This window comes from Psittacula echo (assembly GCF_963264785.1).
Source record: "Psittacula echo genome assembly, chromosome: 8".
In the NCBI taxonomy this organism is placed as follows: domain Eukaryota; kingdom Metazoa; phylum Chordata; class Aves; order Psittaciformes; family Psittacidae; genus Psittacula; species Psittacula echo.
The window spans coordinates 15,970,524-15,982,806 of NC_137744.1; the positions used below are offsets into that span (position 1 = coordinate 15,970,524).

Genomic DNA, 12,283 nt, shown 5'->3' on the forward strand with positions numbered 1-12,283 from the left:
TACCAGAAATTTTGCAGAACCGCACATGAATCTGCAATGATTTTTTTCTCAGTTTTTAAGATTACACTCATTTTTTCCTTCTGTGGTAACTTCCTAATAGCAAACACTACATATTTTTGTAAGCATGAGGATTGATTACATTCCCCCCATTCTAACAGGTCACTTCTATTGCCTGCTTGATCAAAGGGCAGCAGGAGCACAGTCACGTGACCGCATTACACAGGCTTTGTGATGTTTAGAAACGTCATCTACAGAAAGGGGAATAAGAGCATCTCTAGGTTTTTAAGGCTTATTCATTCTTCATTATTATTTGTTTTCTATGATGTTAATTGCAGGAAAAATGCCTTACTAGTCAAGTGATATAAACAATGGCTGAATAATGAAATACAGCACCTCCCCTTTAGCTTCTTTGCAAGGAAAGCTCTACACAGTTTGCACTACACTTCAGTACTAAGGAAGCGCTAACAGCAGGGAGGTCCAGATTCTTCTTCACTCCCAGGTATGCAGGAAGGCTGTTTTAAGCACTTCAGTCTCAAAGACAGCCTTGTCCCACTTCCAGGGGCCATGGGCAGCATAACCTGATGTTGCTTCTCTTTAGCTAATAACAGTTTCCTTTACAGCTCTCTAGCATCTGCAAAGCATGGTAACATGATTGGGTTTTTCTTGGCAGTTCAAAACTGGTGTGTGAAGCTAAGCACCTTACATTGATGAAGTCCAAGGCAACACTGAATCTAGCTTTTCAGATACTACCATGTTCAGGTATCAGAAAAAAAAGCCTAGTACTTGTGTAATAGCCAGTTTCTGAGCACAATATTTAAGACAATCCAGTCACCAAGGTTCTTTCTTACAGATGCAACTTGTGTAGCAGTTATGAATTCCAGTACATTAATACTGAAGAAAGCATAGCTAATCTTTCAAAAATTTTACAAAACTTAACATTTATGTCTCATTAATCACTGTGCTAATATTACCATTTGAATTCACTGGCTTCATAATCTCTTGGTGATTTTCACAGCAACTGTTTATATTTTGATATGGGACTTCTGTACGTCCTCGGACTATTTTTCCTGTGGTAACAGCTGGAAGTGACTATATCAACTTCATTCATATCCACTGTTTTCTTATGTAACTGGTGCTTGGAAGGGTGGTGGTGGTGGTGAAAGAATTGTTCTGCTGGTGTTAAACATTACCTTATTCCTTCCATGCTGTTTTTTCCATCTAAGCTAAAGGTACTTCAGTCACTTGCAAAGTATTCCTAATGAATGACAGTCAGCAGGAAACTGATTTCTGAGCAGCTTCCACTAAAACTGAAAACTTGAAAGGAGAACCTTGGATTTAAAATCACATTCACAATTTATTTCCTATAAATATCTCCAGAACTAAGTTCAGAAGGATTTGAGAGTCCTGGTTTCGGATGGGATAGAGTTAATTTTCTTCCTAGTAGCTGGTGTAGTGCTGTGTTTTGGCTTTAGACTGAGAACAATGCTGATAGCACACTGATGTTTTAGTTGTTGCTCAGTAGTGCTTACCCCAATCTAGAACTTCTCAGTCTCTCATGCTCTGCCAGGGAGGAGGGGCACAAGAAGCCAGGAAGAAGCAACCAGAGGACACCTGACCCAAACCATACCACAGCATGTCATGCCCAGTATATAAAATGGGAGGAGTTACCCGGAAGGGACCAACCACTGTTTGGGTCCGGCTGGGTATCGGTGAGCGGATGGTTAGCAATTCTGTTGCGCATCACTGCTGTCTCTTGTTTATTTTCATTTCCGCTTTTAGTTTCATATTCTCTTCCCTTGTTATTTCCCTTATCGTTGTTATCATCATAATCATCATTATTATAATATTATACTGTACTTTAGTTACTAAAATGCTTTTATCTCAACCCGTGGGGTTTACACTCTTTTGATTCTCCTCCCCATCCTGCCTGGGGACGGGGGAAGAGGAGGTGAGCAAGCAACTGTGGGAACTGAGTTACCAGCTGGGGTTAAACCATGACAATCTCATTCTAAAAAGAAATACTAATTCAAGCTCTAAATGTGTTAGGATACACCCACCCTGCTGCTTATCCAGATATGCAGCAATGTCATCAACTCACTGAGCTACTTCCTGACAGTTCTTTACTTTGAGAGGCAAAAAATCTTGACAGATACATAATTGAGAAACCCTGGGAAGAAATGTTATTTTGTTTCAGCATCTGTTCTATAAATGAAGATAAGCAAACCAGATTTCTAGGTCCAGAAAATATGACAGCTCTTCTTTGTTTCAGAAAGAGTGACATAAAAGACACAGGAAGAGTATGTATGTTCATACAGCTCTCAAGACAAGCGCAGAGCCGTTCACTGGTTCCCATGCTCTGTGATACTTCCTCACTCTGCCTTAATGTTTGTTCATATCTTGTTTTTAACTTACAACAGATCTTCTTAGGCACTTTTAAGTTTGTAGGAAGAGGCTCTATTGATATAGCAAGAACATTGTATGTATAAAATTTCAGGCTTTGACAAACAGAATTCCAAAACGTAGTAACTCAAAGTTTCAGCCTCTGCTGCAGATACCTCATCAGTATTTGGCACAGGTTACCCTAACGATTGCAGTACCTTCAGTCCTGTTACACTGGCTGGGTTACTATCTCCTTCTGATTTTTAATTTTATGATTTCTGGCATTTTACACCATGGGAAAATGGTGATTCAGAGAAGAGAATGGAAATTAGGATTGTCATTTGTATCTGTACACTGACAAGAGGATTGTTAAGCTTGTATAACATTTGGAGAATGTTTTTTTCATTCCTTAAATGAGATTTGTTAGCAGGGCACTGCAAATTCACTGTGATCCTTCTTTAGTTTATTTCTCAGTAGTTTTTTTTTTTTTCTCACTTTTCCCCTCCCTTGGATATTCACATTTCAAATCAAAAGAATTACTTATGAGAACGAAACTGGTTTTGATCATAGAAGGCATTTTTTCACTGAGACGATGGCAGATATTCTAAGATTGGAAGCAGCGCTACAGGAACAGTGACAGCAGGTTACAAGCTTTGGTAGCAGAGTTGTGATCTAGGAAGGGAGCACCCACTTCAGCCTTGTCAAAAAAGATTCTCTTTGCACATTCAGTTTTCTCATGTATTTTGATTTGATGAAGGGAAGAAAAAGTATTCCCTCTGTGAGATTTTAAATGAAGCCACAAACATACAGCTTCCTCACCCCAGTTGTTGCAAGGAGAGAAACTTCCAATTACTTGGCAAATCAAGAAAGAATATCTGGAGGGGGTCTGAATCTTAAGTGCAGCTTTTCCTTTCCTTAGAGTCTGCAGATCCTCCCTACATAGAGGAGAAGGCTGCAGTCCAGGAAACCACAGGGAACTGCTCATTGCACCGTTTTTCTCTGAGAGATGGTAACATCACCATGATTAGAACACAACCAGCCAAACAAAACACACCAGGAATCCCTATTTCTGGAAAAGAATACAGGAGAAGACAATGCACTAAGCTTTAGGAGTGTGGAGTCTTTTACTCTGCCTCATATGTAAATTTTTTTTTTTGACAACATGAAGCTCATAAACACTCAGACCAGATGGTGTAACATACAGCAGCAGGAGATGGAGCGTATTAGCTATCGTTTCCTTCTGCTAGTATACAACTCCAAAAGCTGAAGGACCTTAAAACCACCCTTTACTGAAAACTGAGTCCCTTTCATGAGCCAGTAAGAGGGATATATTGCATGTCCTTAGACAGCATTTACTCATTACACGTCACATCCCTGCTCCAAAGTGTGCAGGTACAAAACATGCTTAAGTTCTCAGCAGATTTTCTAGAACTAGCAAAATAATGTCGTAGACAACATTAGAAGTCTAGAATTTCTATGCCTGACAATGGAAAACTAGAGAAAAAAACTTCTAATAGTACAAAATGCATCAACAGTCCCTACCTTTCTCTTCCAGAATTCAAAAATGCTTCATTCCACTGTGCTCCAATCATCTTCCACAACTAGACACATGGCTCTTACCAAATTATGCAACTGAAATGTTAAAAAAATCCCATCCTTCATTAACCCATAAATCTCATTGTGATGAAAACACTGGGAAGAAGAGAAGTAACCACCCAGCTGTAGAACTCAAACCTGCCACATCTCTAAAAGCCTGCAGAGCAGTAGGCTTTCAGAGAGACTTTTTCTTTTATTTTTACATTTTTTCTCGTCCTTTTCAAAATTAATGATCTGCCCTCCAGCTGCTAAAGTAAAACCCAGCATTTCACCATGTCCTGTTTCCATATCAATAAATAGCCATAATAATATTCTTTATTTTGACAGTCTTTAATACATGAATACTAGTGGCAAAGGCTGCAAAATACACAACTAGCAGGCAGAGCTACTATATTGAACTGTTCTACCCTATTCTATCAGCACTAACTTGGTGATTGATGGCACTTGAGCTCTACTTTCTCAACATCAACAAGAATCCGGGGACACCCCCTGATAAAATTTCTCCCTTCATTAACTACCCTGTGGAAGTTTAAAAGCACAAAGTCATAAATTCACCCTGTTAAGTGCTCCAAATCTCTATTAAAAGGATAAAAAACTCACAGCCAGTCTATCGGCATCAATTTCCTCTGGGAAGGCTCACATGACTACAAACTTGTGGGATGTCTGAGTACTATCCTAGTGTTGTACAGAACAGTTTCAGGGGAGAAGCTAATAAAGATTGGCTTATTTACCTTTACAAGTCATTTAAAAATAGAGAAATTGAAACAAAAAATACATGCTATATAAAGCCCAAATTGAACTCTCCATGGCCCTGGCAGAGACACAAAGCAGATTTGCTTCCTGGATGGATTTACATCATTCTGAAATGAAAGGAGAATATGGGTATTATGTAAAAAGCTTTTGGTACTCCACAGATGACAAAAAAACACTGTGACATTTTCCTGACAGGACAATTTCCTACCAGTGCTTGTCAGCACGCCTTATATTTCTGTCTGTGATGATAAATAAAACTGGTTTTGACTGGTCATATGATGTTAAGAGTTAACATGTGTTTGAATCTTTCTTCCTGGCAAGTTTAAATTTGCTGAATTTTAAAGCATAGCAAAACAGGCAGCCAAGTTTTGCACCCAACATACAGTTTTTCCCTTCCTAGGGAAAGTGATATACAGCACTGAAACATTTATATTGCCTATGTATCCTCACCATTGCCAGAATGTAACAGAGGGCAGAAATGAGAATCAATGGCAACAGCAGTAAGCTAGAAGAATCAAGGCTGAAGCAGCAGTGGCCTTAGGCTGAAAAGCACAGCATTTGCCTGTTGTGACCCAGGCCTCTTCATGAAGCCAGCTGACTTCATCCAAGAAGACAGAACATTTAGCTGGATCTATCTACCTACTGCTCATGAAGATAATTTTATCAAATATTTTAACAAATCTTTTATAAAACATTTGTTATCAATCTGCAGCTTTTGCTTTTGTCCTACAAAAGAATTTTCCTTACTTTTGGGGCTAAAAAGCAGAAAAGGTTGATTCTGTTTGCAGCACTAAAACACCATTTCCTAGAACTAGTAATGCTGATTTTTTTCCCCCACAATTGCCAGAAAACATTCACTATTGGATCCCCTTGCTAGGAATAACTCCAGTTTGCCTAACCTCTAACGCAGTTCAATATATTTACCTTGCCAGGAAATACATGTTTGTCTAACCAGAAATTTACCGCCATATGCTCATATTGTTAATGATCAATAAACTTTATCATGCCAATGACTCAATCCCAGATGCTTATCCTATCAGGAATTCATTCCTCTAAATTAGAGTCTTCTACAAATCTATAATTAACATGTAAGCCATAAACCTTTTCTGTACTGCCAGTATTTGTAGACTACAGCTCCCTTCATATTTGCTTTAGTGGAAATAGAGAAAACTGTGGAGGAGAACAGTTCTAAAGATGTAAACATGTCATAAATAAGCTAGACGTGCCATCTACGTATGGTACAGCTATGAGAACTTTTTCCTTCCTGCTAGGTCCATCAATGAATTTCCTAGCAAGAACAACATTTCTGACGGCTTCTGCCAACTCTTCCTCATCTCTTTCAAGTATAGACCACTGTGTTTAACAATTCTTCCAAGAATTAATTTACTATGTTTGCCAATATCCCCAAACTATATGATACTGGGTCTGCCAGGAATTTACTTCTTAAGATCTTCCTGCCAGGATTTACAGGATTGCAGATTTACATATCTTCAGGAGCCTGAAGATTCCAGTGACTAAGAAAATGTATTTTACATGGACACATTATGCAATTAGCACTGACTCTTCAGCAGCCAATGGCACTTTGTCAGAAGAGTTCCATCCAGTTGTTAGGCCAGTAAAACTTAGCTCAGCGTGAAACAGTCTGTGGTGTTATTTGTTCAATCTGGAATTGTCAGATAACTACAAATTTCTGATGCAAATAACTCCAGAGACACAATTTATCTTACACTGGACTTTCCATGAGGACCTTAAGAATAATGCCTAGAAATCGCTGCTCAACCAATAGATTAATTCTGTACTTAGAGGTTTGGGTTTTTTTTTTTCCTTTTTTTCTTTTTTCTTTTGTATTTTTATCTATCAGATGTGTGAAATCAACCAAAGAATCATCCTAAGAGTCGAGATACAATTTCAGGAATTGTTCAAAAATACTGAAGCAGTTCAGTATTCTATCTTTGGGTATTGTTTTCAATCTTTAAAACAAAATTTTGCGTAATTCACAAGATCACATGGGCTTTCAAAAAAAACTTTGAGAGAAAACATGTTTTGCAAAATACTAACAATGCCTGTCAATTCTGTAGGATATACTGGAGAACTCTGAAAATGTTTCCTTTGAGTTCATGCCATGTAGAGTTCTGGTTTATACAGACTGTCTATATATACAAACACAAATACCCACACATAATGATTTTACATAATCTCAGATTTCAACTGAAACTTCTCATGGAAGTAAATCCCCAGTATTGACAGCAACAGTGAAATAGTCAAGCTGCTCATAACAAAAAACTTCACAGAAATTGCTAAGATATATCAGTACTTCAAGCAATAAATCACATTTACTATGAAGCTATATACGAAATTCAGATGACTGCCTAGTCTAATTTATAACCTACCATCCCTAAGTAGCCAATACAAATACTTCCAGTATGCATAAACTTCTAAATAGGTGATTCTTTCCACAAAAATAACTAGATCAGTACAGATACCCCTAAACTTGTTGCTGTTAAAAGCTTCTCTGTTTTTTTTATTCTGAAATGATCTTCTCACATTCTATCATTAGAGCTTGTTTGATTGCTATCTCACTCTTCAGTATTATCACTTCATTCATGACTGTTACTATGTGTCTGTTTTCTCATCTACTCTCACACCTTTCATGGATGAAGTTCATAGATTTTATCCTCACTGTGCAACCCATTAATTCACCACACTTTAAGCACAGGGTACTATTTCAGTTGTAGCTTGAGAAAAAAAGTCACTATCCGAGGATACAACCATGGATGCCCCTTTACGCTTAATAGGTGATTTTTTCTAATGCAATAGTCTTAAGCATCAGCACAGTACAGCACTCTCGCTCTTTGAAAAAGGGCACTGTGGGCTTTTTGATTTTCTGGGGTTTTTTTTCCTTCTTTTTTTTTTTTTTTTTTTTTAAATTCCAAAGATGTGTCAAATATGAGAAAAATTTGTTAAAGATTCTGATGAGGAATTTTAGAAACAAACAGATTCAAAACAAATTCCATTTACAGTTTTATGGATTCGTGCCAGATTTAGAGTCCAAAACTGAACATCATTTTTCTTTTTTTTCTGGTATTGATTGAGCAACTACCAAGAATCATCACAAACTTTCCAACTCACAGGCCCCATACCACAAACCTGGTGTCCTTTTTGAAATGACACACTACAACTGTAATCAAATTCAACTCTGGCTGAAGTCTGAAATGTTACACTCAGATTTACAGACTTGTTTTCTTTTCTGCTCTTCAATTTTGAGCTCAACCAGGTTTATATCTCAAAACTGTGTTGCTTGCCAGGCCAAATATTTAGGTTCAATATTTGGCAGAGGAAAACTGTATGATCTAAACCACTAGAAAGGTATAGGGTTAAAATCCCAAGAAGCCAAAGAGATCTATTTAGCAGTGCATTTACCAACTCAGTTATAAAAAAACTGAATTTGTCACAGGAGAAAACTGTGATTTCTAGTACAAGCAAAGTTCAACTCCATCCTTACAAAGCGTATGCTTCTAAAAACACTTCTGTGCTCAATAACACAATAAAGCAAGCAGTATATATTAAATAGTAACATACTGACAGAGCCAATTCAGGAAAGAAGGTGCCCAGAGGTAAGGAAGCATTTAAGTGCTGCCCTGCATATTGACAAACTACTTTAGAGGCATAAGTGATTTTCTTTGAACATAGACATCAAGCTTCATACTGCACTCTGCAGCAGTACACGAAGAAAAACACCAATGCTTGTAAAACAGAAGATCTGCAAATTCATACAGTGCCTCATAAAAAAATAATTCCAATGGAAAATCTTGGGGCATATTTTTCCAAAAAATCATCTTACTACAAGAGTGTAAAATACTTGTTGGTTTGCACAAGCATAAATCTCATTCCTAACAGGCCAGCCTTGAATAAGTGAGTTAACTTCATACCTGACAACTTGCAGAAATGCAGAATAATTTGACCATTTGTCCAAAATCAATAATGTGATTTCTTTCAGAAGTACTGTTCTGAAAGGATAAATTTAACATATGACACACAAGCTGGCTTTTCGTGCCTACAATAAAGTGATTGCTACCCTTTCATACGTGCCCAAGCTAGTGATGCTATAGCTAACATGAATACCAAGAGCAGCAAAGCTTTGCAAACAGGGAGCTCTTCAGTGGCTGAGGGCAACACAGAGGCTATGCTATTATAGTCACAGTTAACACTAATGAGGTAGTTGCTTTAAGTAGATCAACAAATACATTTACATCATCTCCAGTTTCAACAAAATAGCCATATCTTCGTTAACCGAACTCTCATAGCATAGTTCAAGATCAAGTCATTTATATAGAATCAAATGTGTCAGTCAAGTTTTCTATACAACACTTTGTTGAAATCTGTATTCATGACATTTTCTTTCCTAATATGCAGTTTTGTAACTCTTTGGTGGGAATATATGTACATGGACTGAGGCTGTCTTTGGCAGCTACCTATTATTTCTCCCATGAATTATAGGTACTTTCAGACAACACCAGTATTATGAAAGTTATCTGATTCAGAGTATCTGCAGAAAAAAAAAAAAAGGCTGTAAGAGCTATGCGGCACAGCTATGTTAATTTTTGCATTAATTTACACATCACAGGAAAGACAAATTTTCTACATTCAAAAAGCCCATTTTTTATTTTCTTGCTAAAAAAAACAAAACCAAAAAACAAATTTAGTATTCAGGAAATTAGAGGTTTTTTTGAGTGAGCAGTGAGGGACTGTGCTGCTTTGGGGGGGGGGGGAGGGGGGGAAGTTGCGATCTTTACGTGTGCTTTGTTTGTTTTTACTAAATACCAAAATTTTCAGCTGAGAAGTACTGGCCACATTGTAATGGATCAATTTAATCACTTCCTTGAAGAGCAGGGAGTGACTCCCCTGGAACCCTTTTGCTGTTACCTTTATGGGGACAGGACTCTTGCTGCTTCTAACACACACTCTGATGCCTAAAAATATTCTCCCTGCCCCACCATCCTGACCAAATTTGTGACAGAGCTAAAAGACAACAGGTAAACCACTTGTCTGTACAAAGCGTGTTAAATGCAGCACGTGGGTTTCCACTAACAGCAGTATATCAGTCAATGCTGCAGAAAAATATGCTCATTTCCTTCCATTTCTTTAGTCTCAGTCTTTAGCTTTTATCTCCAATGAAACAGCAGCTTTCATTAACCCTAACTCAACCACCATAAGCTCTACATTATTTGTACTAGACCTCAGTCTTTACCAGGCAAAAGGCTAAAAAAGAAACTTAATAGTTGGCTTTTTTCTTACAATACACATTATCTGCAGTTTCTAAATGACTTGATTATCTACGTGATTAGAAATTTTGTTAAGAGAATTGTTGCATTTGAATTCATTCACAGGCTTCGCAAGGACACGCAAAGATAGCCTACAACCTCAGCGTTGATTTTATACCACACAATTTATGCAAAGGTAGTAAATAATTCATCAGTCAGCATTAATCAGAAGAGCAGCTACTCTGCCCATGGCAGAGGAGTTGTAACTAGATGATCTTAAGGTCCTTTCCAACCCTAACCATTCCACATGATTCTATAGCTATCATGTGATGGTCTCCAGAACACCAGTCAGTCCATCCTGCTAGAAAAGCAAATTTACTTAAAAAAATAATTCCTAAATTTCTGATGTTACAATATGGTTAAAAATAGGAGAAAATGGGTTATTATTACAGCCATTGAAAACAAAATGTTCACTTGTCTGCTGACAACATGAGAGTGTTTCATAGTAAGTAATCAGAAAGTAATAACCATAGCTAGTAGACAAAATAAATAATTTACCTTGTGTGGACTGGTCAATGTTTTTTCTTTTTCTGCTGTGACTGTTATAATTAAGTCTTAGCTCTTGGCTATACTCATTCAGAGTTTCTCTTGAGTCATAAGATTGCCTTTGCTTTCCCCCATCTTCACTTTCATCTGAAGAACTTGTGTAAGTTAGATCCACTTCATGTTTCACTTTTGACAGTGGCTGGTAGGGTTTGCAGTCCATCTGCTCCATCTCTGCTCAAATAGGCTCAAAGTCATGAAAAAAAGCAACTGGAACTCCTTAAGGAAAGAGTCCTGGAAAACAAAAACAATGAACCGTTTCAGATATTATTTATAAGTTCAGCTCACAAAGGCCCGATTTGTAGTTGATATAAACCCATTAAATGATATTAATGTCACTATAACACAGGAAAGAATCTGAACATGTCTTATTTTACTGTCTTACTTTTAAAAAATATTTAAAAAATAGAATTAAAATAACAGCAACTTGAAGACAGAAAAAAAAAAAACTCATGACAAAACAAACCACAGCTCTTAAGCACTAGCCCATCAGACCAAGCAATAACTGTACATTATGCACAAAATATATTACAAATCCTTATATAGACTGCATGGACATTTCAATAGGAAGAAGCTTCCACCCTGCAGTACAACCTCTTTTTTCGTCTGTATCTCCTGTCTCAACTCTTGTCCTGCAACCTTGCCTTCATGAAGCTATTTCCATCATTAATTTTAAGGCAAACTTTGCAATGGCGATGGCACACCTTTTACAGCAGCACAGTTCAGAAACAGGGAGCTTTGTTAAAATAAGTTTGGGGGTGAGTTGGTTTGGGGTTTTTTTGTTGGTTGTTTATTGTTTGGTTTTGGTTTTTTTTCCTAATGATTAATAGACGCTATTAACCTAGAAAAAGAAATGTAACAGTAAAGGCAGCTGTAAACATTATTGCTAGAAGACCAAACCCACCGAAGTTAAAAGAGATTTAGCTTAATTAAAAAAAAATTGATCATAGCTGTTTAATGATTTTAAGGTCAGCAGCAGAGGTAAGTCAGTCTAATACCCAGTTTGGTATCAGCCGATTTCCAATCTGCCAAGGACTTTTAACTCCGTGAACTGCCAGCTGTGGTTGCAAAATATGAATCTTCAAATGCGCTTTTTCACAGAAAAAGTGAAACCACACTAAAGATAAACAAAAAGCACTTTTTGTTAGAGGGCTATATTTAGCTTTGAAATTATCTGAATTTCTGAGAAACAACTGATGGTAGCTGTCACAGTAAAACTTGATCTCATGCTTATATGTCCTCCCAATGCTTTTGAATGGATCACCTTCCAGTAGAGGTTAACACCATGGAATGCACACCTTCCCCACGGTTCAGGACACTATCTGGAAAAAGAGCTTCTTGAAACACAAAAAGTCAGAGAGTTTCATCCAGTCATTTAACCTGAGATGGAACAGCTCTCAGAAACAACTAACACCAGGATAAAGAACTCTAGAATTAAAAAATCAACCAACCAAACCAAAGAAACAAACCACAAAACCAAAAATGAAATGCAGTTCACATCTCATACTCAAGAAAGTGGGCTTGAAAGAGCTCAGGTCAATAGAAACCTCTTCAAGAGAAAGAGAACTAAAAAGATAAACCAGGGAGCTGCCAGTCAGGCAGAGACCAAGGCTGCTGACAAGTGTATTGTGGGGTTTCAGCAATGAAGACAAATTTTTGTGTTCTGGATTGATTGCACTGTATCAAGTTGG

The 12,283-nt window shown here is 37.4% G+C and overlaps 1 protein-coding gene across 2 annotated transcripts in view; it reads right to left on the reverse strand.

Moving 5' to 3' along the window:
• The window catches only part of TENM1 (teneurin transmembrane protein 1), a gene marked incomplete at its 3' end in the record, with an annotated part of 242,605 nt that extends 231,403 nt beyond the window's left edge, over nucleotides 1–11,202 (reverse strand). For both annotated transcript variants that reach the window (XM_080624671.1, XM_080624670.1), the window contains exon 1: nucleotides 10,548–11,202. In XM_080624671.1, coding sequence (XP_080480797.1) covers nucleotides 10,548–10,764 — 217 coding nt within the window. In that variant the 5' untranslated portion in view covers nucleotides 10,765–11,202. The remainder of the gene's footprint in view (nucleotides 1–10,547) is intronic.
• Nucleotides 11,203–12,283: the final 1,081 nt, after the last annotated feature.